At 45.8% G+C, this 25,931-nt stretch overlaps 1 protein-coding gene across 2 annotated transcripts in view; it reads right to left on the bottom strand.

Moving 5' to 3' along the window:
• b4galt2 (UDP-Gal:betaGlcNAc beta 1,4- galactosyltransferase, polypeptide 2) overlaps positions 1–25,931 on the bottom strand; it is a 233,290-nt gene that overhangs the window by 51,442 nt on the left and 155,917 nt on the right. For both annotated transcript variants that reach the window (XM_078408438.1, XM_078408439.1), the window contains exons 4-5: positions 22,668–22,855; positions 6,837–6,959 (exon numbers count right to left, since the gene is read on the bottom strand). In XM_078408438.1, the coding sequence (XP_078264564.1) occupies positions 6,837–6,959; positions 22,668–22,855 (311 nt within the window). The remainder of the gene's footprint in view (positions 1–6,836; positions 6,960–22,667; positions 22,856–25,931) is intronic.

Here is a 25,931-nt window from a genome sequence, read left to right as displayed (position 1 = left end):
CAATGGTATGGCCTCCGGCCACCGCGTGAAGCGGTCCACCACCGTGAAGAGGTGGGTGATGCCCCGGGACGGCGGGAGGGGGCCCACAATGTCCACGTGCAGGTGGTCGAAACGGCGGCAGGGTAGACCGATCCCTTGGAGTGGCGCCCGGACGTGGCGTTGAATTTTTGATGTCTGGCACGGAATGCAGGTGCGGGCCCATTGGCCAACCTGCTTGCGCAGACCATGCCACATGAACCGCGCAGCTACCAACGAGATCGTTGCCCGGATGGATGGGTGAGCCAGCCCGTGGACCACGTCGAAAACCCTCCTGCGCCACGCGGCCGGGACGATGGGGCGCGGCTGACCTGCCGACACATCGCAAAGTATCGTCGTCGCACCAGGGCCGAGGGGAACATCCTCAAGGCGGAGGCCAGAGATGGCAGTCCGGTAGGCGGGCATCTCCCCGTCCGTTAGTTGGGCCTCCGCCAGGGCAGAATAATCAATGCCGGGTGCCACTTCTAACACGGCATTGATGGCGGGGCGAGACAATGCGTCGGCCACCCGGTTTTCCTTTCCCTCGATAAAGCGGATGGAGGTGGTAAATTCTGATATGTAGGCCAACTGGCGCTGCTGTCGGGCGGACCATGGGTCGGAGACCTTTGCCAGGGCGAAAGTGAGCGGCTTGTGGTCCGTGTAAGCGGTGAACGGGCGGCCCTCCAGAAAATAGCGGAAGTGACGAACGGCCAGGTACAGGGCGAGGAGCTCGCGGTCGAAAGCGCTGTACTTCCTCTGGGCGTTGTTGCGGTGCCGGCTGAAGAAGGCCAGGGGGCGCCAACCCCCGTCCGTGAGTTGCTCCAGTACGGCACCAACCGCCAACTCTGAGGCGTCCACCGTAAGGGCTGTCGGGGCATCCTCCCGTGGGTGAACCAGCAGCACAGCCCGAGCCAGGGCCTCCTTCGCGCCGTCAAAGGCTGTCACGGACTCGTCGGTCCACACAACGTTCTTACGCTTGCCCGCCAGCAGCTCGTATAGCGGCCGCATGATGTGGGCCGCGGATGGCAGGAACCGGTGATAAAATGCCACCATGCCGACGAACTCCTGCAGGCCACGCACCGAGGATGGACGGGGAAACCGGCAGATGGCGTCTACTTTGTCCGGCAGGGGAACCGCTCCTTGCGAGGACACACGGTGGCCGAGAAAGTCGATTGTGGCCACGCCAAAGCGGCACTTGGCGAGGTTTATGGCCAACCCGTGTTCGCTGAGCCGCTGGAAAAGCTGCCGGAGGTGGGCACAGTGCTCCTGCCGCGAGCGGCTGGCTACCAATATGTCGTCAAGGTAGACAAATAGGAAATCCAGCCCGCGACACACGCCGTTCATTAACCGCTGAAATGACTGCGCGGCGTTCTTGAGGCCGAACGGCATTCGTACGAACTCGTAGAGTCCGAACGGCGTGATGATTGCCGTCTTGGGTACATCCTCCGGGTGGACCGGGATCTGGTTGTAACCTCGCACCAGATCCACCTTTGAAAATATCGTGGCCCCAGCCAAATGGGCGTTGAAGTCCTGGATGTGGGGCACGGGGTATCGGTCCTCGGCGGTAGCGACGTTCAGCCGCCGATAATCCCCGCAAGGCCTCCAGCCCCCGTTTGCCTTGGGGACCATGTGGAGTGGAGATGCCCATGGGCTGTTGGAAGGGCGGACGATCCCCAAGGACTCCATCGTGCGGAACTCCTGTCGTGCCAGGCGTAGTTTCTCAGGCGGGAGTCGGCGTGCTCGTGCGTGGAGGGGTGGGCCGGTAGTTGTGATATAATGGTACACCCCATGCTTGGGGGTCGACGACCGGAATTGCGGGGCCATAATATCCGGAAAGTCCGCCAGCACCCGAGCGAAATGGGAGTCCACGGACGACAGCGGGCGTATAATGGGGTCATTCAGCCGCAACGCGATGGGCTCCATCGTGGCGGAGTGGACCAAGCGCTGCTGCCTGACGTCCACGAGGAGAGAATGCGCCCGCAGAAAATCGGCCCCGAGCAACGGCTGGGAGACGTCGGCGATCGTAAACAGCCACGTAAAATGACTGGCACCGAAAACGATGTGGACCGTGCGGACGCCATATGTGTGAATAATGCTCCCATTTGCCGCGGTGAGGATGGGCCCCCGCTTCCCAGAACGAATGTCCAGCGGCGAAGGGGGCAGGACGCTCAGCTCCGCCCCGGTATCCACGAGGAAGCGGCTCCCGGACCGCCGATCCCAGGCGAAGAGGCGGTGAATCTGGCCGGCCACCGCAGGGACTATTGGTAGCCGGCCCGGGCGTTTTCCGGAAATGTGCACGGCTGGCGGCATTGTCGGGCTGCCGCACCCCAGCGCTGGTGGTAATAACACCAGTACCTCTTGCTGGTGCTGGCTGGAGCCTGCTGGTGTGGGACTGCAGGTGCACGACCCGCAATGGCCACCGGGGGCGATCTCGCAGGCCTCCGGGACGTAGCTGTCACTCCTTCCACAGCTCCCCCGCCCGACCGGAGAAAATCGGGCGCTTCTCGAGTGACGTTAAGCGCACTGACGTCATCACGGCGCGCCGCCCACAGCGCGTCCGCGCGCCTGCCGAGGGCCCGGGTGTCTGCAAAGGAGGCGTCGGTGAGCTGCAGGCGAATGTCGGCCGGCAGCAGGTGCAGGTAAGTATATTCAAACATCAGGCACGGTCTGTGCCCGTCGAGCAGCGCGACCATCTCCTTCAGGAGGCTAGATGGGCGCCGGTCACCGAGGCCTGGCATGTGGAGGAGCCTTTCGGCCCGCTCCATTCGGGTTAGCCCGTAGGTTTGGAGCAGCAGCTCCTTAAGGGCTTCATATTTACCGTCGGCCGGTGGGTCCTGGAGGAACTCCGTTACCTCTTCGGCCGCGTCCTGGTCAAGGGCTCCCACCAGGTGGAAAAACCGGGTGTTATCCACTGTGATGCCCTGCAGCTGGAACTGGGCCTCCGCTTGGTAAAACCAAATGCGAGCCCGGGTGGTCCAGAAGGTCGGGAGCTTAATCCCTACCGCGTCGACAGCTGGGGCCTGGTCGGCCTGCGAGCCGGACGGGCGGTCGGCTTTTGCTTTTCTGTCCATCCTAATGAATGGACCGTCGAGGTCACCAATGTAGCGTGTTGATAAAGGCAAGGAGCCAGGTATTTCGGGAAGGTATATTTATTGGTTCGTGGGTCTCAGACGGGTCTAGTCTGCCGGAATGGCTTGGCGCCCAAACCTTGTCCTTATATTCCTGAGTCCAGGACCGCCTCCCGGGACTGGTCCATTCCCGTGCCGAGGGGTCGGTAGTAGTATGGCCCGACCTTTGGGAGCCGCCACAGTTTAACAATAATCAATTGCTTATTGTTGATAGCACTGTACTCACGGTCAGAAATACTTCTGCCAGCTTTCATCCCATTAGAGCGCGCATGTCAATGCCACACTCTCCATTTTTTTCATTGTGAAACTCATATTCTAGCCTGAGATGGGTGAGTGTTCCAGTGCACCAAGTACAGTAAACTCTCATTTTACTGGACCCCTGTAGAATGGATTTCAGTTCGAGCAGACGGACCTTGCCACCCCCTGCTCACACCACCTCCCTGCCCACTTACAGCCCTGGCTTCCGACTCCATCCCAGGCTCGCAAGGTGTATCAACGAGACCACCTGCACCCGCCGCATGGTCCAGTTGATGGGGCTCACACTGTAGCCCCTGGGGACAGTGTCTTCTTCAAGCCGCAGGCTCCAACAGGCCGCTGTCATCACGGAGCCACCTCCCCTCTCACCAGCTGCCACTTCTTGTAAGCTGCTGCTTTGTCCGTTCCCCACTCCACCGCCACCTCCTCCTCCTCCATCTCCTGTCATTCTGTCCACTCAGTCACTCCCTCATCCTCCCCCCCTCCCCCCACCCCCGCCGGAGTCGCCAACATATCCACCGTGAAAGATGTCAGTGACTATGGCGAGGAGGAGCGGGAGGAGGAGGGGGGGGTGGGCAATGGAGCAGGGAGTGGACACAGCGATGGGTGTCAGGAAGAAACGGCAGTGGGCGAGAGGGGAGGAAGCCCCACGGCGACCACCAGCGCCCTGTCGGTGGCGGCAGCCTGCAGAATGTGCTGCTCCCAGGGGCTACAACGTGAGCCGCAACCACAGCCGCGTTTGCCAGACCATGCGGTGGGTGTAGAAGAGCTTGCTGGTGAAATGACACCTAGTGCTGGAGTAACTCAGCAGGCTGAATCACTCTGAAGAAGGGTCACGACGTCACCTATCCATGTTCTCCAGAGACACTGCCTGACCTGCTGAGTTACTCCAGCACTTTGTTTCCTTTTGTGTATTAACTGTCATCTGCAGTTCTCTGTTTCAACTACATACAACGATAATACCTTACTCAGTTATAGTGGACAATTGGCAATAACGGACACCATTCCCCCCCTCCTCCTCCTGTGGTCTTTTGTAACGATGGTTTACTGTAATGTAAACAGCAGTGCTCACTGCTGACCTTGAATGAAAGCTACCGAGAAATCTACAAATATCTATGTTACACACTTCATGCAGTCAGTCAGTTTTACTTTAGTTTGGAGAAACACCACGGAAATGGGCCCTTCCACCCACCGAGTCTGCACCGATCAGCGACCCCCACACGTTAACACTATCCGACACACACACGAGGGACAATTTATACTTATACCGAGCCAATTAACCGACAAACTTGTACGTCTTTGGAGTGTGGGAGCAAACCAAAGATCTCGGAGAAAACCCACGCGGAGAACATACAAACTCTGCACAGGTAGCACCCGTACGCGGGATTGAACCCAGGTCTCTAGCACTGTAAGCGCTGTAAGGCAGCAACTCTACCGCTGCACCACCGTACTGACCAGTTGTCATCAGGCACCAGCTCTTGGGCCTCACTGGCTTCACAGAGATGTCACCAGCCTGGCTGAGCAGCCAAGAACGTTGAAGAACTCTTGCAAGCAACATTCCTAAACATTTTAAGGAGAGTAAAATAAAGATTGCAAAGTTCGAACGAAATTAGGATGGGATCTAAAATATCGAATGCAATTGTTCCAGTAAAACGAGCAATAATTTTAGTTTAGTAAGGCATGGAATTGTAATATTCCAAGAAACGATTGCCCACACATTCAATGCCTTTTTTAAAAAATGAATGAGGAGTTTCTTCAGCAGTAGTTATGGCTTACTACATTGTTAAAAACTGAGAGAAACCATTCAGCTTCATGGATGCAGGATAAAAATAGAAAATGATAAAATTGCTCAGTGGGTTAGGCAAACATCTGTGGAGGGAAGAAAACAGTTTAAAGTTGAAGGGACTGGGGAGAGGGATGGAGAAAAGGGAAAGTGTTCAATGGGGGGAGTCGAGGAGAGAGTGAATGATGGTGATGTGGTGCCATCTGAGAGAGGTTGTTGGAGGTATGCCTGGCAGTGAGCTGGAAGGAGTACAGAGAAGATTTACGAGGATGTTGCGAGGACTCGAGGGACTCTAGGGAGAGATTGCGCAAGCTAGGACTTTATTCCTTGGAGCGCATGAGGCTAAGCGGTGATCTTTTATATATGTACAAGATCATGAGGGGAGTTGATAAGATTAATGCCCAGAATCTTTTCCCCAGGGTGGTGGAATCATGAACCAGAGGGCATAGTTTTATGGCGAGAAGGAAAAGATTTAATAAGAACCCGAGGGGCAGTTTTGAGGGTGGTGGGTTTAAGGAATGAGTTGCCTGAGGAGCTAGTTGAGGCAGGTACGGTAACAACATTTAAAAGATACTTGGGCCGGTAACGCGCAAGAAATATTTAGAGGGATATAGGACAAATAGGACTAGTTAGGTCATCTTAGTCGGCATAGATGAGTTGACTTGAAGGGCCTGTTTCTGGGCTGTTTGACTGTATAATTTAAATTGGAACAGATGAATAAAATCTGTAATACAGGAGAAGGAGGAGAATAAAAAGGTTGGAAATGCAAGATACAAGACTGGAATAGGTGATTAACTGAAATTATTTTGAAGTTGTTGCTGAATCCAGAAGTTATGATGAGGCGATTTATTCACAAAATGCTGGAGTAACTCAGCAGGTCAGGCAGCATCTCGGGAGAGAAGGAATGGGTGACGTTTCTTCAGACGATGTCCCTAATCTGTTCATTTTCACAGTCTTTCCTGAGCAAGATTGTCTTGCCAATAGTTTCTCATCAGTTTGCTGGTTTTCACTGATTATACAGGAGGAAGTTGCAACAGGGCACCTTGTACAGTATCAGAGTGTCAGTGACAACAACTTTTGGTTTTCCACATTTAATTTCCATATTACATGTACCCTTCAAAGGTTGCTGGCAGATTTCTCTTGTCATAACAATGAGAGTTAATAGTCTCGTTGTCATTCACCCTGCAAACTCTGAGGCATTATTTCTTGAGTCATTGCTCTGTAGCTAGTTGCTCATAAGTGACAAGAGAGACAGAGAGACAGAGAGAGACAGAGAGAGACAGAGAGAGACAGAGAGAGACAGAGACACACAGAGAGACAGACACAGAGAGAGACAGAGACAGAGAGACAGAGAGAGAGAGAGAGAGAGAGAGACAGAGACACACAGAGAGACAGAGAGAGAGAGAGAGAGAGAGAGAGAGAGAGAGAGAGAGAGAGAGAGAGAGAGAGAGAGAGAGAGAGAGAGAGAGAGAGAGAGAGAGAGAGAGAGAGAGAGAGAGAGAGAGAGAGAGAGAGAGAACAATTAAACGCTTGATTAAGAATCAAAAGAACACAACAAAATCCTCATTTATGGCAACAAAAAATCCTCATTTATGGCATGGTTTAAATATTTCTGGCATAAGTCAGAGATATTAATGATTTAAATACCACCATACCTGTTATAAATATCGTCATCCTCACCGCCCCAGCCCCAGTATTCATTTGGGAAGCCATTTATTTTTAAAAACTGTTCCTTGCTCAGGCCTGAGACACCACCAAAATATCCATTGTACGGGAGCCTAAAGGGAGAAAGCAGAAGGTTAGAAGGAACCGCCGTCCAATGTGCACAGAACACCTTCGTCAAATGGATTTGCAATGTCTGTAATGATATATTCATGATAACCATTTAAGAAATATCTGCCCAAATTTCAAAGCTTGACATTTGTCATTTTTGAATACAAAATTATTGCTTATTTCTTCTTTTGACGAACCACAATATTTTTTTTTAAATCTCCAGATGTGACCCAGACACACTGTGCAATGGTACCCTGGCAGATGCACAAACGAGTCTATGCTGTCAGGTTACATCTGCTACTGACAGCCAGCCAAGATGCTGACAATCACTAGGTTGGCCTTGCATCCCACCAATGCATGGCACAGCGTGTTGAACCTGGAGAGACTTCTCTGATTTATGTCATCCTTCACTCCAGAAATATTCATATCATGTTGACTTCTTTTTCCTATAACTGGCAGCGAAATGAATCCATATTGAGCCAAATCCTGTTATAGTGGGTATTTTATTTTTGATTTGTGCTAAGCATTGCACATTTTTCTGCATTTCCAAACTCAGAATGTTTTGACCTGTAATGTACTGGGGCTGTGAGCAGATCGTGGCAATCCCAAGGCAGAGATGCATCTGGGACTGCCACTGATGGCGCAACAGGATATCACAGTAAATGAAGAGATTTAAAGATTGAGAGAAAAACCAATAGCGGAATTATAGAAGAGAAGGGTGAATGAGTGGCAAATCAGGTAGATTTCAAAAATAAAAAAGAGGAAAAGAATGACTGAACAGAGGTAGAAAATGAGAAGAATAAAAGAAAGTAATAATATGGATTTTCCAGCATTTGTAGTTTTTGTTTTGCTTTTGAAGTTCAAATTGTTCCTCTTCTGAGCCTGGTTGACACAAAATGCTGGAGTAACTCAGTGGGTCAGGCAGCATCTCAGGAGAGAAGGAATGGGTGACGTTTCGGGTCAAGACCCTTCTTCAGACTGAGCCTGATTGATGTTGCATGAACAATATAATAATGTTAACATATTACTTGCATAGGATACTGTGATATCATGAGAGGTAGAGTCATAGAGGGGAGATACATTTCCTCCCGGTGGATGCAACAAGGACTACAAACCATCATGGCTGCCAGCAAAAGACTACAAAACCCATAGTCAGCAGGGCTGCCTGCCCTGCTGACACTGATTGCTGCTGACACTGATTGCTGCTGACACTGATTGCTGCTGACACTGATTGCTGCTGACACTGATTGCTGCTGACATTGATTGCTGCTGATACTGATTGCTGCTGACACTGATTGCTGCTGACACTGATTGCTGCCCAGCTAAACCAGATGAGCTGATTGCCTCAGTGAGAGAGCTAAAAGGGAAGGGAAGCAGTGTATTTAAAGAGAGAGACAATGACGAGAGGGAGAGAGGGAGAGAGGGAGAGAGGGAGAGAGGGAGAGAGGGAGAGAGGGAGAGAGGGAGAGAGGGAGAGAGGGAGAGAGGGAGAGAGGGAGAGAGGGAGAGAGGGAGAGAGGGAGAGAGGGAGAGTCTGAGTTATATTTTGTAAGAAGGCAGCGAGCTACAGTTTTGATTTAACTACCTGTTTTGGTTTTGTGTACCTGTCTGCAAACAATTAAGTTTACCTGTTTTTGGAAAATACTAAATATATGGAATTTAAGTTTGAAAACAAGAACTTTTCTGTCTTCATTTCCGGCACCCACACCTCCCAACCTTCAAGAGAAAAGCTCCCGACCTCTCAAGACATCACAATACCTATAACAATAGGAGGAGGTCATTTGATCCATCAGGTCCTTGGCAGCTCCTAGTGAACCCGATCAGCCTCCTTCACTCTCCTTTCCATTAACTCCTGCAACCTATTCTCTTCCTAACACTTGCCCGACAATTGCCCTTTGATTCTCTTTGGCGTTAACTCCAAAGGGATAATTTAAAGTAGTCAGTTAATCCACCGGCAAATTTATGGGACGTGGAAAGAACCAGGCGTGGCTGGAGAAACACTCATGGTCCCAGGGAAATGGTGCAAACTCCACACAGACAACACACAAGGTCAGGGTCGAACCTAAATCTCTGGAGCTGTTAAGAAACAGCACTGACCTCTCCTGCAGTTTGCTTTTGAGCAGCACACATGCTGCCCACTGTGAAACACATCCAATCCAGTCAGCAATTTCTATCACATTATAAAATATCAGCTCCAACTGTCTGAGATGAATTTAATGTGCAAATCAAAGAACTTTAACAATTCAGTGGGGAGGCTGAGAGAAACTTGGCCCCTGTTATATCAATGGTGGAGCAATGTAAATCAACCAGCAAGTCATACTGATTCATTGGTTTGAATTTTCTGCCTGATTTATACTTTAATAAAGCTATGCAGTTTATACTCTTCATTACTTCACAACAGCGTTTGACCCAATCTAGTTTCACACCGTGTCAGGTGGTTCTTGTATCAGCACCATTGCATAGGGAATCTTAAGACTTAGAAAATCGCATGTCAGCAAGGATCAAGCCGAGTTCAGTATTTTAGCATTCAGTTCAAGAGGAAAATAGTTACGTGGATGGAATAGAATAGAGGGAAAATAGAAGGAAGACAACAATTTTGGGAGCTGCTACCAGCCTGGAAACAATGGGAAACAGTTATAATGAGATATATAATTACAGCAATTTCTTATCTCATTTTTCTATGCCAAAAATGTAATAACTAGCAGTTTACAGGCAAGTCATCTTCCATTAACAGGGATACAACAAATTATAATCTGGACTTCTGAACTCTGTTACATTCAAGAGTATTAATTCTGAACCTACATTAATTCAGAGTGAATTGATGTTGTATAGAGGGTGATTGTATAGAGGTGTATAAAATCATGAGGGGAATCTATGGAATGAATGAACAGTCATTTTTCCAGGGTAGTAGAATCAAGAACGATGGAGCATAAGTTTAAGGTGAGGGGGAGAGATTTAACAGGTACCTGAGGTGTATATGGAATGTGCTGCCAGAGGAAGTAGTTGAGGCAGGTACAATAAGATCATTTAAAAGACATTTGAACAGATACATGGAAAGGTTCAGAGGGATACAAGCCAAATGCAGATAAATGGGACTAGCTCAAATAGGGCATTTTGGTTGGCATGGAAGAGTTAAGCCAAAGCACCTGTTTCTGTGCAGTATGACTCTTTGACTCCAACCATAAAGATTGGTGCATTGCTGCCTTACAGTGCCTGAGACCCGGGTTCAATCCTGACTATGGCTGCTGTCTGTACGGAGTTTGTACATTCTCCCACCTGCGTGGGTTTTCTCCTGGAGCTCCGGTTTCCTTCCACACTCCAAAGACATACCGGTTTGTAGGCTAATTGGCTTGGTAAAATAGTCAATTGTCCCTAGTGTGTATGGGATAGTGTTAGTGCGCTCGGATCGCTGGTCAGCATGGGCCGAAAGGCATGTCTCTACACTGTATCTGTAAACTAAACTAACTTGTTGCTTTCTCTTAATTCAGAGAGTGAAAATCATCTTCAAGTCTGACTTGCTGTAAAGATGATCAAGGTTAGCACGCCTAAAATCAACCAGTTTTCTCCAGATGTGCAGTTGCAAATGTCTCAGTGGAGAAAGCAAACTAGCATTGAAAAGCAGTTCACCGACTGTACTAATTTAAGGATCATGCATTGCATTTTGACAGTCTTTTTGTGTTTCGCAAAGGCAAGTGTTGAAACGCTTTCTTTTTGGTGCATCTGTATTCATTCTGCCTTCATATTGATTTATAATGCTATTTCCTCAAGGCAAATTGTCCATACTTATTTCTTGCACATATAGCTTAAAAACCTTAATCATTCAACAGCCTTTTTGCAAATGGTGCAAGACCATTGGGAGTACACATCTTAAGAAATGTACATGGGATGTCAAGGTTCTGTGCCCCACGTCATAACTGATTTATGAGGTTTCGGTTTTTACTGCATTGGAGTCATTTCGGCTCTCTTGGAACATTTTAAAAACTAGTCTAAATGCCTTTAATAATACTTAATCCAAACATAGAGCAAATATCCCTGGACAGGACTCTGCAATAATCTTGACTTGAGCATCCATTAACAATTTTTGACAACTCCCTGTACATGCAATTCACAATTCCCAACCACTATAAATCATTCTCAGATTCAGTCATTAAAGTACTTTTTACATGCATTTGCTGTCGAAAGACAGTAATTAGTGAAGATATTTGTTCTGATAGAGATAAATAGCTCAGATTCTGTGGGAATAATAATGTTAGGCTATCAGCACTCATCATTATTGAGTAAACTGTACAATTTTTGGTGACCATGCTAAATCCAGAAATCGCTGTCAAGAGACCCTCCAAAGGGAGATCCAACAAAGCTTCCAATAGACACAGCAGCAAAATTACTGCAATGGCAAGATCCGTAGACGGTAAGCTCACTAGATGTTTCACAAGAGGGCTGGAATTGTTAGCTCTGGTACATCCAGAAATGGGTATTTCACAATCTGATGAATAACGTCAAATGAACTACTTCTGTGGCTTTGCAAAAGAAAAATGAGGGTGACATTCATGTGGATGTCAAGACTTCTAAATGGGAAAGGGCAACATCTCAAACTTCAATCGATGAGCAACTGCTAAATGTGGATGCCCGAGACCCGTGTGAATGACAATGATGTTGCAATTTTACCATGTTCAGCTGTGGAACACCATGTAGGGTTCAGTGATAGGTCCTACTGGGATTCTCGAGATAGGTCAGACCAGACGTATCAGTGAGACCCCCACTGATTTCATTGGGAATTCTGAACCGCAAGAAATTGCAGAGAATTGTGGACACAGCCCAGACCATCACGCAAACCATCCTCCCTTCCATTGATTTCATCTTTACTACACGCTGCCTCGGTAAGGCCACCAGCGTAATCAAGGATGAATCGCAACCCAGCCATTCCCTCTTCTCCCCTCTTCCATCAGGCAAGAGGTATAGAAGTATGAAAACGCACACCTCCAGATTCAGGGACATTTTCTTCCCTGCGGTTATCAGGCAACTGAACCATCCTAACACCAACTAGAAAGCGGTCCTGAGCTACCATCTACCTCACTGGAGATCCTTGGACTAACTTTGATCGGACATTTCTGGATTTTATTTTGCACTAAACATTATTCCCTTTATCCTGTATCTGTACACTGTGGACGGCTTGATTGTAATCATGTGTAGTCTTTCCGCTGACTGGAGAACACGCAACAAAAAGGCTTTTCAATGTACCTCGTGACAATAAACTCAACTAAACCTGTGGATTACGAGTCAAAGTTGAAAGGCATGTAAAAGTTTTGCAAGTTATTTTATTTTATTGATTGATTAAACAACGCAACAAGGAAATAGCTAGTTTATACAGCCAGTGGGAAACGGTTTTTCACAGTTTAGAATAGAGAATTGAACAGGCATAAACTGTTTCATCTTCATTACAAATCTTGGGAAGCACTCAATTACTCACCTTAACTGTCAAAGTTCAAGGCAATTTGCTAGTTGAAAATAAGACGGATTAAATTTTGTATCAGCCCTTAATCAATATTTCACTCAAACAACCATGAAAAAATGTGTTTTGATGTACAACTTGTTTGAGCTGAACTGTGGTTTTCAGTCGTGTATAATAGGAGGATTGTCTGGCAGTGAGGAAGCGACACTATGGAGCTACTCAAGCAGGGCCATTTCTTTGCGTGATCAGCATACTTTCAGGCATCCTTTCTTCTTCAGCCAACTGTTTGCAGCGACATATTAAGAACTTGCCAGCAATGGGGGCAATGAAAGACTCACTGGATTTAGAGATAAGATTCAAGAGAATTCTTTGGTTTATCCCACTAAGAACTAGAGGGCTCCATGGAGAAAAGGTGCACGCGCTGTTATTTGTTAATTTAATTGGGGCATATTACAATTAGCAAGATACAATCAGCAACACTCCCTTTCTGCAAACTATACATCTGAGATCGGTTACATTTCCAATGGGAATCTGAGCTACCCACCATTAGACCGCAGCACCACCTTCATAATTTAAAACAAAAAACATTTTCAGACACAAATGAAAGGGGATCGCAATCAGCCATTCAGTAACAAACCTTGTATTTGCCGCCTAGGCGTAAAAATTGTCACCGTTGTAACGAAATGCCCGACTAGGAAAATTGGGTCGTTTCCACAAATGGAAATAAAAATCTTCCCACATATCGCAGAAGTCACAAAAATATTAAAAGACAACGTCCTAAAGTAGCTGGCAACTCTCTGCGAATGCTGTTACCCCCTGAGTAGATGAAATACAATTGAGTTTGTAACTCATGAAATTCTAACCCTGTAATCAGTAACTATGCTCTTGCCTGCATGCAGTGGAAAACAACGGAATGCAATTCTCCTGTTACGGGTATTAGCGTAAGCCGAGTCTAATAAGTTAGCTGGAGTTAATCAAATGACTGACAATCAGGGATGTCACCAAATGCAATATTACATCCTGTTAGAAACCTGCCTGGTCATCACTTTATATTTGAAATAAATAAGAGTGGATTTGATCTGTCCATTCTAGCATTAATTTTGTAATGGTGTAAAATGATTAAAGTGACCTTTTAGTGTCACTCACGTTGTCCAAGTGTTGTTGATAAGGATATAACATTTTTCAAATAACATAAATACTCCTCATGTCCTTCAAATAAAAGAACACATTATATTTACCAAATTAATGTCGTTTCCTTCGATGACATTAAAAACAATAGGGGGCAGAACCTACAACACAATTCTACGGGATAGACTTTATCAAAATGTTGCTCTCACCTCAACTCTTATATCCGTTTTTAAATTATTCATCTTTTGGTTTTTTTCTGCCAACTTGGCTTGTAATATTAAGCTTTAAAGATGCATTTACAGGATCAAATGGTTTCAGTTTGCTTTAAATCTCTCTTAAGAAGCCTTCCTTACCATGGGACCATCTGCGAGTAAGATATCCTTCAGAGGGAACAGAATACAGCCAGGAATATTAATCACTTCAAGAGGCAGATCGCAGCCATAGCTTGATTTGAATAATAATCCGCAGTGAACAAGGATCCAATTGTAAAAGAGTCCCGGTGAAGCTCTTGTCACTTGTACATTCAATATTCTTATCAGAGCTACAGTGGGTGCCCCACCTTAAGCGCAAAGACACAATCAATCACTTATTTCATTCAGTTTATCTCCAGAAAATAGTGTGGTTTGAGGAATGAGTATCCCTATACATGCACCTGGCTCCTTTACTGATATGATGCCATTGTAAAGGAGGTTAACCATTACAATGGCATTATATCAGTAAAGTTTCTTTCCCCGCCTCCATCGACATCTCCCAACACTCCAGGTTCCCTATTTCCCTTCCCTATTTCCCAGAGGAGATACGTGGACAGGTACAGGATAGGTAAAGGTTTGGAATTGCTATGGGCCAAATATGGGTTTAGGCAGATATGGGTTGGGCAGATATGGGTTGGGCAGTAGGCGGCAGGGTGGCACAGCGGTAGAGCTGCTGCCGTACAGCGCCAGAGATCAAGGTTCGATCCTGACTGTGGGTGCGGTCTTTACGGAGATTGTACATTCTCCCCGTGACTGCATAGGTTTTCCACGGGTGAACTGGTTTCCTCCCACAATCCAAAGACATACAGGTTTGTAGGTTAATTGGCTTCGGTAAGAATTGTAAATTGTCCCTTGTGTGCAGGATAGTGCTAGTATACAGGGATCACTGGTTGGCATGGATTCGGTCGGCCGATGGGGATGTTTCTGCGTTGTATCTCTAAACTAATTGTTTTTAAATCCAGGCAAATGGGACCAGCAGAGATGGGCATCTGGATCGGCATGGACAAATTCGGCTGAAGGGACAGTTTTCATGCTACATGACTCTATGACTCCAATTGCAGTGTTCTGTATACATTTCAGCCCTGTTACAGGGTTTCGGCCGGAATCATCGGCAATTCCTACCTTCCCACCCCCAACCACACTCTCCCAAGTGCTCAAATGTTGCTTGACCCACTGAATTCCTCCAGCACATTGTATTTTGTTCCAGATACCAGCATTTACACTTTTTTGTCTCTGTTTATATATCATTTTTTCGTGCTTTCAGTCTGCAAAGAGTGTCTGTATGCCCTGATCTACCCAATTTACATTTTGCTGTTATGCTCCTGGTTCCTCAAGTCAGCTGAACTCCACCTTGCAATATGGATAAGTTTAGACATACTGAAGTTTCAGATATATGATTCCCATTCTCAGGGCATTAAGTGCTCTTGGCTTGTAGAATTGTCTGAACCACTTGAAATCTTTAATGCTGGAAACTATTTGTAACACAATTTACTGCACAGTCATTCAATAGTTCAATGACACACTATTGTCACACGTTCTCCCAGATACGGTGAGATTCCTTTTCTGCATTCAGTTCAGTAAAAATCACAAGAATATTTAGGTACAAGAGTGTGAGAACAGTAGATTACACTGAGGTAATACTTGAGCGTTGGCACTTATCTGGCAAAGATGTTACAAATGTAGTGTCTTAACTTGGCCTTAAAGGCCCATTGTCCTGTTGGCGGCATAGGGTCAGGGATGTAGTGGTTAGACTGGCCAAGGAATGTTGCTGATGTCTTCCACCACTGCTCTGTCGCTCCGTGCAGCTGCAGGCCACGTCTGATCCACGCGCTCGGCCTCTGTGGGACCTCCAGCGATGCCTGATCCAATCAATTCCTAATCATGCTAGTCATGGTAACCACTTGCCAATCATGCCATGTACATTCTCATCCAAATTATTGATATGGATGACAAACACCAACCCTGAAGCGCACCACTAGTCATAGGCCTCAAGTCCAAAATGGAACTTTCTACCATCACACGACAGACGCAAAATGTTGGAGTAACTCTGCGGGACAGGCAGCATCTCTGGAGAGAAGGTGACGTTTCGGGTTGAGACCATTTTTTCATCTTCTACCATCACCCTCTGCTTCCTTCCATGAAGCTAATTTTCTAGCCAATCAGCCATCTCTCCTTGGATCCCATGCGATCCAACCTTCCACAGCAGCCTACCACGCAGAGCCTTGTTGAATGCTTTACTGAAGTCCATATATACAATGTCTATAGCTCTGCCCTCATCAACCATTTTGGTCGCATCATCAAAAATCTCAATCAGATTTATGAAACACGACCTCCCAAGTTCAAAACAATGCTGGCTATCCCTAATCAGCCCCTGTCCATCTAAATGCATGTATAACTTATCCTTCAGAATACTCTCTGGTAACTTTCCAACCACACATGTTAGGCTCAGTGGCCTGTAGTTCCCAGGCTTTTCGCTGCAGCTCTTCTTGAATAGAGGCACAACTTTTGCCTCCTCCAGCCTTCCAGCACCTCACCAGTATTTAATGACGACACAAATCTCCGACAGGGCACCTGCAATTTCCTCTCAAGCTTCTCATGGACCATGAACTGGATGTTGGTGCCTGCAGGCCAGGAGGAAATGTTTTCCTTACAAAAGTTGGATCCCCTTATTGGCCAAAAGGAGTCGGATTTGTTTAGAAAAGAACATCAATAAACAACAGCTCAAATACTTAAGAAATTTCTGTTCCTCCAAAAGATGTGAACATGGAACAATTGGTGGGAAAGGACAAAGAGTACAGGAGTAACTCAGCAGGTCAAGCAGCTTCTCAGGAGAACATGGATAGATGACGTTTCAGGTCTGGACCCTTCTTCAGACTGATTGGACGAGGGGAGAGGGCAGGGGGAAGAAAGCTTGAAGAGATGAGAGGCAGGACAAAGCATGGCAGGAGGGCACAGGAGAGGGCTTTTTTGATAGGCAGATGGCTGGAACAAATGGCAGAGATAAAAGCAGGAGGTGTGAGACAGACAGTGGCGGAGTTGCAAAGCATGCCCGGGCATGGGAAGTTACTGGTCCTGGGTAGGATTTCAGCTGCAAGAAAGAGAAGAAAAATCTATAATGGCAGTCAAAAGCCCCTGGAAAAGTCCGAATATAAAAGGATAGCTAGGGTATTTTTGAGTCAGGATAAATAGCTCAATGCTGGAAGGGGTTATAACACGTCCATGGCTCTTCACATTTATGTAAAGCAAGCTCTACTGTTTTCATTCATTGTGAAATAAAACATTTATTGTTTCTAACCTGGTCTCCTCTCACCAGTTGTTTAATCCACCATCAGCAAGACTAACAAATTCTAAGTTAAGCGTATAAATTCAGTGCAGATCACAAAGAAATCCTACTTTACATTCTTACATTACACTATTCTACAATCGGCTATTGGATAGTGTAGGTATGTTTTAAAGCATAAAATATTCAGCTCATTTATTTAACTGATCATTACTCTCTGAAAGAGACAGGGATTTTTTTCTCCAGGGCATTTGTCCTGTACTTCACTAGCCTAGTTTTCTTTCTCCTTGAAACATACCAAGATTCTCGTCAGGTGAATGATGCGATAAACAAAGTTACAGAGAGTCGTGTAGTGAAGGTCGGAGGAAACAGATGACACCCTTCGCGACAGCTTTGAGTTGGTGGACTCAAGGAGCCTGCGGCTGACCTAGATGAATATCCCACTACTGTCACAGACGACTGTCACAGACTTTATCAGTAAGTGTGTAGAGGACTATCTTCCACAGAAGGCAATGCATATGTTCCTAAACCAGAAACCGTACATGAACCACAAGGTCCACTCGCAAGGTGATATCCATGTCTGCAGCATTCAAGTCAAATGATCCAGAGCAGAACATGATATCCATCTCGGATCTTCACAGAGTCATTAAGAGCACCCTAAGGGAATTCCAGACTGAGTTGGAGCCTCGAGGCAATGACATCAATACCCGGTGATTGTGGCAAGGCTTGCGGGCTACAAAACGATGGCGTGTAGTATCATAAGTTGATAAGTTCATAGGTCAAGGGAGCAGAATTAGGCCATTTGGCCCATCGAGTCAACTCTGCCATTCAAACGTGGGAGATCTATCTTTCCTTCTCAACCCCATCTTTCTCCACGGTAAATAAAGAGGAGTGAGGAAATACTCACAAAGAACCTCACCCATCTTCTTCAGCTCTACACAGACTGTTTTGGCTTCTAAGATGCCTTGTTCGCTCTCTAGTAACCTTCTTTCCCTAAATATAAAATCTCTTTGGATTTCCCTTAGTAGTATCTGCCAGAGCTATCTCATAGGTCATATGTGACAGGAGCAGAATTAGGCCATTCGCCCCATCCGGTCTACTCCACCATTCAATCATTAGCGAATCTATCTTTCCCTTGCAACCCCATTCTCTTGCCTTCTCCCCATAACCCTTGACACCCTTACCAATCAAGTATCTGTCAATCTCCACCTTAAAAATACCCAATGACGGCCTCCACAGCTGTCTGTGGCAATTAATTCCATAGATTCACCACCATCTGACTAAAGATATTCCTCCTCATCTTTCTAAAGGAATATCCTTTCATTCTGAGGCTTTATCCTCTGGTCCTAGACTCTCCCACTAGTGGAAATATCCTCTCGACATCCACTCAATCCAGGCCTTTCACTATTCTTTAAGTTTCAATGAGATCTCCCCCTCATCCTTCTAAACTCCAGTAAGTACAGGTCCATTGCTGTCAAACGCTCATCATAAGTCTAAGGTCAGGCAAAATGGGGACAAATTTGAGATGAGGGGTGGTGAATACTGAACTAAAGGTGTTATATTTGAAAACCCGCAGTATACCGAACAAGGTGGATGAGCTTTTTGCTTAGTTAGAAATTGGTTTCAGAAGGCCTTTGATAAGGTGCTGCATGTGAGGCTGCAAAACAAAATGAGAGCCGATGATTTTAGAGGGAAGATACATGCATGGATAGAAGTATAAGAAAATAACTGCAGATGCTGGTACAAATCGAAGGTATTTATTCACAAAGTGCTGGAGTAACTCAGCAGGTCCGGCAGCATCTCGGGAGAGAAGGAATGGGTGACTAAAAATCAGTCTGAAGAAGGGTCTCGACCCGAAAAGTCACCCATTCCTTCTCTCCCGAGATGCTGCCTGACCTGCTGAGTTACTCCAGCACTTTGTGAATAAATGCATGGATAGAAGGTTGGCTGAATAGCAGATAGGCAAAGAGTGGGAATAAATGGAGCTCTCTCTGGTTGGCCATCTGACCTTAGACTCTTATCCCTTTTTAAACTTTCTCTCCTATTACTTCTGCTGGAGACTTCAGTAACTTCTCGTGCACTCCCCCCCCACCCCCCCCTTTAACGTCACCCATACATTTCCAATTTGTTGAACTCACCCCCCCCCCCCAACTATTTAGTTTAAAGCCCTATTTATGACCCTGATTATGCCAGACTCAGAAACAGCTGCTTCCTCTCTGTTATCAAGCTTCTGATGAGTCTTTCCATAAGCTAAGGTACTGTTTGATTCACCTCTACCCTATTAAGGACATTGGACAATCTAGTGAACTAATACACTACAATGTGCCATAATGCTGAGAACTTAATTCTGCACTCTGTATCTTCTCCTTTGCTCGATCTATTGTTCTTGAGTTTGAACTGATTGTATCTAGGTATGTTATTTCCAATCTGTTTGGATAGCATGCAAAACAAAGCTTTTCACTGTACCTCAGTATACGTGACAATAATAAACCTAAATCAATGTAACTGGCATGGATTTAAGGGGGAAACTAATGGATGTACTGTAGATTATCCGCATTTTGAAAAGGTTGATGTGTCAAACAAAAGGTTGTTTTTCAGATTTAAAATGTCACAGGGATGGGGACAAGAATATATCAGCATGGATGTGGTTTACTGAAGGCCAAAAAGCAGACTGCGGGAATAAAAGGGTAATTTTCAGGTTAGCAGGCGATAATTAACAAAAAACAGTACTGGGGTTTCAGTTATTCACCAACAATATTAATGGTTTAGATCAGCGGTCTCCAAACTGTGGCCCGCGGGCCACATCCGGCCCGCCACGGGAATTTATCCAGCCCGCAGCAAGCACGTTCCGTGCTGCGGGTTCTGTGGTAGCGCGGGAACTTTTTTTTTGTGGCCTATATGAATGGTGGTTTATTGGCACGTGTGCATTGCACAGTGGAATTATTTTAGCGTAGATCACACGTGCACGAGTCACCACCATATTTTGGCGCCGTTAACAAAATGTCCAAAGTCGGGTCCGCGCGCTGGATGTACTGGAGCAGCTCCCGATCCAGGCGAGCCCCAGGCTGCCGCAGGGCCTCCTCCGTCGCCCTCGACTGGCTCGGCCCGTCAATCAACGTCCCTCTCCTCGCCCGACCGACCGCCTCTGTGTCCCGGGGGAAACGCCTTCTGCAGCCGACCTTGCAGGCGCTGGAGGCATTACCCCTCTCCTCCTGGCCCACTCATTGTGTCCATCGTCGCCAGCGGCTCCCTCCTCCCTGGTTCTCCGGTCTTCAGGGCCGATCTCGGCAGTTTCCGAACTTACCTGTCAGGTTGGCTATCAAGTTGAGAGTTTGTATAGAACTGCCGACTTAATAGTAATTTTACATTTTAATGATTTCATAGCGGAGTGCCCACCCGTGAGTCACTGCGACGGTGACACACATGCGGTCACTCCGCCATTATATCATATGACATTTCTATACTGTTTGCATGCCCACTGGTGCTCACTGTATTTTTTCTGTTTTATAAATAACTAGACCAAGTAACTAGGACCCAAACCTCTCTTGCATTGGTGCAGCACCCTCTCCTCCCCCCTCCCCCACCCCTCTCCCCCCTCCCCCTCCATCCCCTCCCCCTCCCCTTCCTACCCTCCCCTTCCCCTCCTCCCCTCCCCTCCCCTCCCTCTCCCTCCCCCCCATCCATCCCCCTCAACCCCCTTATCCTCCTCTTCCCCCTCCCACGGAGTTGCAATTTCCGTGGAATGTACAAGATTGAGGTTACTTCACAGAATAGATGCTGGGAGGTTGTTGTTCTGGGCTGGTGAGTCTAGATCTATGGACAACAGTAAGCGGTAGATTATTTAGATTGGAAAGGAGGTTACATTTTTTTTCACTCAGCCGAATTAATCTTTGCATTTGATTACCCTTATGGATTCACATGGCTCTTTTAACAAAGAATGATCTTAAGGTTCTGACTGATAGATTTTTAAATGAAAGATTTGAGGAGTGGGCAAATAAGTAGCATTTGTCTATTGATGACAAATAAAGCAGCTTGTTCCTACAGAAGTATAGAAAGGCTCCATGGTGCAGGGGTTAACACTGCGATCTCTCAACTCCAGGCCTCAGGTGTTGTCTGTGTGGAGTTTGTGCATTCCCTATAACGACATGGGATTCCCATCAGGTGCACTGCCTCTCTCCTACATACCAAAGATATGCGAGTGGTGGGTTAATTGTCCACTGTTAGTTGCCAATAATGTAGATGGATGGCAAGAGAATTGGGGAGGGGGGGGGGGGGGGGGGTAAGGGGTTGAGTTGAAGGAGACATGAGAAAAAACAATGTAGATGTAGATAAGTGTTTGTTATGGATGTGGTGAGCCAAAGGGCCTGTTCCCAAGCTATATGACTACTTCCCAAGTTTAGAATGAGGTTTCTGCTGTGGTTAGAGCAAAGTAAACTGGGAAAATCCCCAAGCAGACTAACTAACATTTATAACATCAATGCATAGCCTTCAGGCAAGAAGAAAGGAAATCACATCCCCTGTGTGAGACAATAACCAAACAGCAAGGGACGGTAGCTTTGCTGAGATTTCCCTGCACAGATGTGTTTCCCCAGCCACCTCCCTCCAAGACTGCATTTTTAAGGTAGAACTATTTGAAGTCCTTTACGCACAAAGGGAATAAATGAAATTCAGTAACAGGCGGGTAAATGAAGAAAATAAGAAGTGGTGTCAGAAACATAAGCGGAGCATCAGAATTATGCTGTGAGGAAAAGCTTCCTTGAAATAAGCACAGAAACAATTTAGAAAAACTACAATGGCATTGAGATGATAAAGGAGAGCAAGGCAGTCAGATAAACGGAGGATTTAGTCAACTGGAATAAATTTCAAAGTGCCCATGTAGACAATTGGAATAAATTTGATCATTCATTATTGATGATATCTCCTAAAAATTTTAATGGCCTTGTACTTCTCTCTAATCTACACATTATGGTGCACTTAATGGGCCATAATGTTTGCCCTTTGGAAATAATTATTTGCAACAATGAAATTAAATGCAGAGTAATGGCTGGTCAGGAAGATATCAATGTCTTAGTTTGAAATAATTGACAGATCCTTTGTGCGCATACAAAGAGGAAAAAAATAAGCTGCTTCTCGCTTAATCATTCATTAATCCTCTGTGAATATTCTTGAGAATATGTGCTTGCAGAATGGTAGAAGATACAAGTTCATCAAGTTTTGGTATTATAATCATAACACAAATATATACGTATAATATATATATACATATAAACACACACACATAAATATGCACACATATATATATACATGTGTGTGTGTGTGTGTGTGTGTGTGTGTGTGTGTGTGTGTGTGTGTGTGTGTGTGTGTGTGTGTGTGTGTGTGTGTGTGTGTATTTAAAATACATGCAGATTCACAACTCTGCAATGAGGTACATCCGTTCAAGAAGTTTGATATTTCTGCTTATGCCATTAACTTAACTTTGCTGGGCGTTCTTAGATTCAAGACATTACAGTGAGCACCTTCAATGATTGTTACGAAAATGTTCTTTAAATTGATTTCATATTAGGAGCAACTGGTTTTCAGTCACAGAATTTAACAATGATCTCACCTGAATCCAAATTTATCCATCGCAATTGCAAAGTGACGCGGCTGGTCATAACAATGGTAGAGATTACGGTCATCCATCGGGATCAAGTCAACATCACTGAATACAAAGCAGTCATACTCTTCATCCTTCAGTACCTCCATGTAGCCAATGTTCAGTAACTTTGCTCGGTTGAACATGCCTTCACCTTGCTTAAAAACACAGAAGCAGAAAAAAAAACTTGAACGGCCTGGAGATAATATACAAATTTGAAATATACATTGTATTGGACAAAAACTATTCTGCATTAACACATTCCACGTGTACACATCATCTGAAAGTACAGCAGTGAGCACAATCCATGAGCATCTATGAGACACAAAATCCCCAAACTTCATTCCAGTTGTTATTTTATTAAAACAAGGGGGAAATGATGCTCTATTCTCTTGTCTTCTATTCCCGTCTGACAGATATTCATACAGGGAAGGGAAGAGCTTCCAAGTTATATGATATTTAAACTCTGACGGGAGTTCCACAATTAGCAGTTTTTGGGTACAGTGAAAAGCATTTGTTGCATGCTAACCAGTCAGGGGAAAGGCAATAAAATACATAATCACAATCGGGCCATCCACAGTGTGCAGGATAAAGGGAAATCCATGAATAATGTTTACTGCAAGATAAAGCAAGTAAAGACAGATCAGAGTAGTCCAAGGGTCTCCAATTTGGTAGACAGTCGTTCAGGCCTGCCCTCTGGTTGTTGGTAGGATGGTTCAGTTGCCATACACCGTCTTAATGCAACACCGCATCAATAGGTGCAAGACAATGGTAATTTACTGAACACGTTACACACAAATTTCTGTAAAGTGCCTTGTGATGCTTTGGCGTCTTGCGATGTAACATACTTTGCCAACTTTCTCAAGATATTCATGGGACTTCTGCCCACCCTGGAGAATGGAGAGGCAACATGGAAGACATGTGCTCCAACTTACTCTATTCTTTTTACCCAAGATTTAAAAAAAACCTGGAACCATTACATCACATGACATTAGTTGGCAGAAATGAAACCCTTCCTTTACGGTAGCTCAGTCCCCATCTTTAGATGAAGCTGGGATTTACTTTACATTGAATCACAGAACTGTTGTGGCACAGAAGGAGAACTTAGTTCCATGAGGTGTATGCTGCCTTCTTTTTGAATAATCCCATCAGTCCCATTCCAACACTTTCCTCCATCTGAGGAAACAATCCTTCTTCACATCTGTCCAATTCTCTTTGTCCTGTGATGATTGATGCTGTTTCCATGACCGCCCCAACGTGCAGCAACAGCAGCAGCGTGTTCGCCCGCCCCGGATCGGACTTATCATCGGCAGAGCCGGCCGTCTTCGGAGGCTGCGGGAGCGGCTGCGACTCGCCTTAGGCTCGGGCCGCTGCGGACCGTCCGGCGCGGCCTGCAACCACAACAGCCTGACTGTGGGAGAAGACGGCAGGAGAAGGGAAAGACATTGTGGCCTTCCATCACAGTGAGGAGAGGACTGGAGGAGACTCACTGTGATGGATGTTTCTTTGATGGATGTTTCTTTTTTTGTGTGTTTTTGGGGTTGTGTAATTTTAATGCCTATTTAATGCTTTTGTTGTTGGACTGTGGGTGACTGAATTTCGTCCAATTTGGATGACAAATAAAGCTATCTTGAATCTTGAATCTTCCACAATTGCAGCTGCGACTTCCAGATCATACCTAACTCTGAGTAGATTTTCTTCTCTCAAAACCTTCATATTTTTTCAAAGTTTTAAATTTGCACTCTGACAAAAGGAATAACTTTCCTTTATCTACCCTTTGTAAGCCTTTTGTGATTATGTGTACACATATCCAATCTCTCCTCCATCTTTTTTCTTCATGCTTGATTGACGATCTCTTCAATTTTTCCGGAAGGATACGCACCTGATCATTTATGGTATTAAAATTTGGGCAAATGCGCTTTATAATAAAAACTGGTTTAGAGTCATAGAGTGATACAGTGTGGAAACAGGCCCTTTGGCCCAACATGCCCACAACGGCCAACAATGTCCGAGCTACACTAGTCCCATTTGCCTGCGCTTGGTCCATATCCCTCCAAACCTGTCCTAACATATATAACATATAACAACTACAGCATGGAAACAGGCCTGTCCGGCCCTACCAGTCCACGCCGACCATTCTCCCTGACCTAGTCTCATCTACCTGCACTCAGACCATAACCCTCCAATCCCCTCCTATCCATATACCTATCCAATTTACTCTTAAATAATAAAATCGAGCCAGCCTCCACCACTTCCACCGGAAGCCCATTCCATACAGCCACAACCCTCTGAGTAAAGAAGTTCCCCCTCATGTTACCCCTAAACCTTTGTCCCTCAATTCTGAAGCTATGTCCCCTTGTTGGAATCTTCCCCACTCTCAAAGGGAAAAGCCTACCCACGTCAACTCTGTCCATCCCTCTCAAAATTTAAAAAACCTCTATCAAGTCCCCCCTCAACCTTCTACGCTCCAAAGAATAAAGACCCAACCTATTCAACCTCTCTCTGTAGCCTAAGTGCTGAAACCCAGGCAACATTCTAGTAAATCTCCTCTGTACCCTCTCCATTTTGTCGACATCCTTCCTATAATTTGGCGACCAGAACTGCACACCATATTCCAGATTCGGCCTCACCAATGCCCTGTACAATTTCAACATTACATCCCAACTTCTATACTCGATGCTCTGATTTATAAAGGCAAGCATACCAAACGCCTTCTTCACCACCCTATCCACATGAGATTCCACCTTCAGGGAACAATGCACAGTTATTCCCAGATCCCTCTGTTCCACTGCATTCCTCAATTCCCTACCATTTACCCTGTACGTCCTATTTTGATTTGTCCTACCAAAATGCAGCACCTCACACTTATCAGCATTAAACTCCATCTGCCATCTTTCAGCCCACCCTTCCAAAAGGCCCAAGTCTCTCTGTAGACTTTGAAAATCTACCTCACTATCAACTACTCCACCTATCTTAGTATCATCTGCATATTTACTAATCCAATTTGCCACACCATCATCCAGATCATTAATGTAAATGACAAACAACAGTGGACCCAACACAGATCCTTGGGGCACTCCACTAGACACTGGCCTCCAACCTGACATACAATTGTCAACCATTACCCTCTGGTATCTCCCATTCAGCCATTGTTGAATCCATCTTGCAACCTCACTATTAATACCCAACGATTTAACCTTCTTAATCAACCTTCCATGTGGAACCTTGTCAAAT

This window comes from Rhinoraja longicauda, chromosome 11 (assembly GCF_053455715.1).
Source record: "Rhinoraja longicauda isolate Sanriku21f chromosome 11, sRhiLon1.1, whole genome shotgun sequence".
Taxonomy (NCBI): Eukaryota; Metazoa; Chordata; class Chondrichthyes; order Rajiformes; family Arhynchobatidae; genus Rhinoraja; species Rhinoraja longicauda.
The sequence above is the reverse complement of the archived record's forward strand: the minus strand, read 5'-3'. Positions and strand labels throughout refer to the sequence as shown.